At 39.6% G+C, this 5004-nt stretch overlaps 1 protein-coding gene across 1 annotated transcript; it reads right to left on the reverse strand.

Annotated features, from left to right (window-relative positions):
- Positions 1 to 783: 783 nt before the first annotated feature.
- On the reverse strand, positions 784 to 4439 carry LOC109865836 (uncharacterized). The gene is made up of 4 exons (XM_020454303.2): positions 4311 to 4439; positions 3864 to 4187; positions 3160 to 3338; positions 784 to 2601 (listed from the first exon to the last, which is right to left on the reverse strand). Exons 1-4 carry the CDS (start codon positions 4378 to 4380, stop codon positions 2443 to 2445), a joined length of 732 nt encoding a protein of 243 aa, XP_020309892.1. The 5' UTR covers positions 4381 to 4439; the 3' UTR covers positions 784 to 2442.
- Between the last annotated feature and the right edge of the window lie 565 nt (positions 4440 to 5004).

Consider the following 5004-nt stretch of genomic DNA (forward strand, 5'->3'; position numbering starts at 1 on the left):
TTTTTTGCACTATTGGTTAGAGCCTGTAAGTAAGCATTTCACAGTAAGGTCTACTCCTGTTGTATTCAGCGCACTTGACAAATAAACTTTGATTTGATTTGGAGTGGTTGAATAACTTAGTTAATGACTCCAACCTAAGTGTATGTAAAAATTGCAGATATGTATCACATTGGAATTTACAAATGGAAAAAGAGATTAAAATATATACAAAAAATTATGAAAAAAAACTAATTTACATGGGACAACGACAAACACGTTCGCACTGCTACGCCATCTTGGATTAACAATGCTTGTTTTGACCAACCCATAGTAGAAGACACAAAACCACCTCGACCTTAAGTCTTCTGATTAAGAATAACATTTATACGTTCAGAAAAAGATTGACTTTTAAGACACACTTCTCTCTCAATGTGTCTCTCTGAAATAAATAACTAGTAGAGTTTGTGAGAGTGGGGATACAGCCTGCGCTCCGTATCCGTATGCCATGCAGGGTTTGCTCTGTGTGGTTGGTGTTGAGTTATTCACTCACTGTGGTGGGTTTCTGAAAATGAGTGACGTGTAACAGAGAAGCATCCATGTTCCCCTGAGGTGTTGGGTATAGTTTCTCATCTGTCTGCTGCCACCACATCAGAAACCACCTGTCACCAGCAGCACACGGAGGTCTGGCTTACAAGATATGTGTCAGTGTGACATTAATGGAGTACTTGACTTATGGTTATGATTTTGGATATGATTGTAGAATACAGTATGTTGAAAAAACAACTTAATGATGCTGCTCATGTATATTGACATATAAATTGGACATTTATTAGAAAGTATTCAAATGCATTCAATACATTACTCTTGGCGTTAGGCTCTGCTCCTTTGGGGTAGCTCACTGCCAGAGCATGCATAATGATAACATAATAATAATAAACAGTGAACAAGGCAGGTGGAATCTGGGGTGGGTGGTCGGAAAGCAGTAGAGTGAATCTAATTGGTGCAATATCAGCTGATGCAAATACTCTGGTTTCCTGTCTGAACTTGTCTTCACTTGGTTTAGATAGAAAGCTTTCCAAAACATACAATATAATGTAAGAAATATAGCTGAACATCACCAATGCGTACCACATACACAAATACAACATAAACATGAATACACAAGTTAAATTACACATGAATATATCAGTACTTTGATTAAAAGGCAAATGGTGAGAATATTTTCTACCTTTAAAAAGATACAATACCCATTTACATCTATTTTAAAGTGAAAATAGCTGTTATGAAGTTGAAACATAAGTAAAAAACTGACTCATAGTGTGAGACAATTACTACGTCACTTGGTAAAAATTAATGATTCTATTTTCAACCACAAGACACACTCATTACTCCGTAACAGCATCAACAATGTACTCAGACCATTATGGTTTTAACCTTCTAGCTATCTCAACTAAAATCATAGAATAATCAAATGGAATGTAATATCCTGATGTACCTGATGAAGTTTAGGCAGCTAAAATATTTCTACCTGTGATGAAATATAATACAAGTCTTAACAAACTGTTCTCATTTTAACGTTGAAGCTCTTCTGACTGTGTGGCAGACCCCATGCACTGGAACAGCTTCCAGAGTGGTCCAGTGACCTAAAAACACTACAGAAAAACACAGCCTACACTATTGTTTAGAACTAAAAACCAATATAAATCTTATGACCTGATGTATTGAAAAAAGGTATAGGTAGGCCTCCATCGCTATCAACTGTTCACCTTATGGACTAAAACAGGGATATTCAACTGGCGGCCCACGGGCCAGATCTGGCCAGTTTATTCATTTAGACTGGCCCTTTGATCAATTCTGAACATTCATAAAAGATCTGCACCAAAACCCAACGTTCAGTGCCAAAATGAAAAGCACTATGGTTGTTATCTGTTATTTATTGAGATGCTTAGCTTTCAGATGATTTTCAAATCACCAATCTTTGAATCGTTAAAATGGTGAGCAAGCATTGAGCCTTTTCCTTTTCAACGAGGAGCACATTGTTTGGTTGCACCTCAACTCACGTTGATCGAGCACTTTTCACTTCTTCCCTAACTACTTTTAGCAACATTTCATTTGAAGAAAAGTGCTTTATTGGTGTGTGTGCGTCGCATGTGGAAAATGTCCACCCCCCCCTGAAATGAACCTTTTTTTTTTTTTTTTACATCTGGCCCTCGTAAGAATATAGTTGAATAGCCCTGGAATATAACATTGGCTGTTCCCTTCTTCCCGCTGGTCTTCTGTTGAAATACGAATACTTTCCATATAGAGATTTTATTCACACACATAAGCATGTTATGGTGCGACACACACAAACAATTTACCACTAAGACTTGCATTGAGGTTAGAACTGTGAAATACAGCAGAACAGGCTTTTCAATTCTGAGAAAGTAAAGAAGCAATATTCAGAAAAAGCATTTGAAGAAGCTACTCAGTGGTCCTACTTCCTCCTTTGGAAGACACAGAATAGAGGTACGATTCTACCTGTGTGTCAGGTGGAGAAGTGTGATTCCTGGCCATGTCTTCATAGACACTCTCAGGAATGACCTGGGGTGTGGATCCTCCCTGTTTACAGCACCTCTTCACCTGTGAAACAGGAATGTTGCTTCAGTCATAGCTAATCAAATGGCTACCGAGACTATTTGAACCGGTACCCCCTGTAAATAACCTCGCTATTGTTATTTACTTCTGCTCTTTAATTATTTGTTTTTCTTACTTCTTTTGTTTTCTGGGTATTTTCTTAAAACTTCATTGTTGGTTAAGGGCTTGTAAGTAAGCATTTCACTGTAAGGTCTACACCTGTTGTACTCGGCGCATGTGACAAATACAATTTGATTTGATATCTTATAATGCGCTACAAGAAATCAATCATTTTTACAAATTCAACCACTTTTTAATTATTCTTGGACATTGATAAAAACAATTGAATTGCATCCGAATTGCCCTTTGCCCATTTCAGTCACTACAATGACTGGCATTAAAAGGACATAGTGTATTGACAGAGTTTAGAACAAAAAGTAGATCTGTATACTGGTATTATGCTCCCAATGTGTTTAGAAGAACTAGGACAACTTGTTAATAAAGGACAATGTTTTGAGATGCATGAGATTGACCCATCACCCGGGCAACCATCAGCACACTCACCTGTGGAGGGAGCCAGATGAGGAAGATGACAGCACACATCAGGATGGTCAAGAGGCTGGTGATGATGATGATGATGATGATGATGATGTTTACCACGCCAGATGGGCACTGCTTCTCATTGGCTGGGTGAAAGGGCGTTACTGCAGTAGCTGTAGGACATGGCAGCTGTAGGACATCGTCTATGGAAGACATCACCAAATGGGAAAATCTAATCAGTATTCACACAAAATAACTATCAGAGACAGAGTTGTACAAAAGAAAAGCCACTGAAGAACAGTGTTTCTCAAATTGTTTGTATCCCGGACCAGCAGGCTATGGTTGTTTATAATGAAACTAACACTCGAGAGCTGACTAAATTGGCCTGAAACACCCCAGGGACAGCTGCCAGTCCATGAACCACAGATTGAGAAACACTAGTCTGGATTCTACACACATTTTTTTCTACATGTGAAATTGACTGTTCATGATAAAAGTAAAACACATCACCTCTAGAGTTGAATTATCTAGGCAAGTCAGTTAAGAACAAATTCTTGTTTTCAATGACAGCCTAGGAACAGTGGGTTACCTGCCTTATTCAGAGGCAGAACGACAGATTTGTACCTTCTCAGTTTAGGGATTTGAACTTGCAACCTTTCAGTTACCAGTCCAATGCTCTAACCACTAGGCTACACTGCCAGTCCACTAGTGTGTAAAGATACACCTACCATTCACCACGACCAGAGTGGAGCCATTTCCTTGGTTGATATCATTTTCAAACGTGGCATCATTGAATGTTGTGTAAACACACCAGTAGACTCCTGTGTCCTCTATGGTCAGGTTACTGACGGTGATGGTCAGTTGGTCCACAGGTCCCTCAGTCGTCACTCTGTCCCAGTAGCCTTTCCTGGGGGACAGCTTGGAGTCACGCTGGTGGTAATACAACACCTCCCTGTCCAGCCCAACATACAGGTACATTCCATCCTGGTCTTTTAGAGTGGTGGAGCACTTCATGGTAAACTTCTCCCCTGTCTTCACCCAGAGAATGGCTTCTATAGAAAAGAGAGGGAAGAAAGAGAAACGATGGTTGTTAGATTCAAAGATACATATGTACCATACTGATGATTGAACACAGAATCAACCTTGATTGGCTGGGAATAAACAGCTTGCCTTACCTGCTGCTGTGGTCAATTCATTGAATGAGAAGAAGAACAGCAGCAAACACTTCAGCAGTGACATCACCATCACCACAGCTGCCTGTATACTGCTGTCTGTCTCTGTCTGACATCTACTTAGAAAGACAGGAAATAGGATACATCTGACATCACAGTCCCTCACAGTCAACCACACCTTCATGTATTACTGCAGTGGTTCCCAACCTTTTGCGGTTACTGTACCACCAACTGAATGTTGCCCTGCCCGGCGTACCCCCGAAGGACCCCCTCGTGCATTTTACCAGTAAGCCTATGGTCTAATCAGTCTTCTTACGTTCCCACTGTGGATAGGCCAAGTACCTCCATGGGTCATAGTACCCCTGGTTAAGACCCACTGTGTTACTGAACACGATACACAATCTAATTTAGATTTCTTTATTGAATCAAATTCTCTATATATGTTATTACAATTCCAATGGTTTATTGTGTTAGTGTGTTGGACATAAAACATGGTGAGTGGAGAGTTCAGATGGATTGCATTGTTATAAAAACACAACAGATCCATCTGTAAGTTAACTTGGTTGCATTCACATAACTACAGGCATGTTAAAGCACATCAAAGTTACATTATGTTGTGTTCATGTTATTTATCTGTCAGATGTCGATTTTTCTCAATGTTAATCAAACTCAGCTCATATCTCTTCTCACGCTTTGC

The sequence above is a fragment of the Oncorhynchus kisutch genome, linkage group LG20, assembly GCF_002021735.2.
Source record: "Oncorhynchus kisutch isolate 150728-3 linkage group LG20, Okis_V2, whole genome shotgun sequence".
Taxonomy (NCBI): Eukaryota; Metazoa; Chordata; class Actinopteri; order Salmoniformes; family Salmonidae; genus Oncorhynchus; species Oncorhynchus kisutch.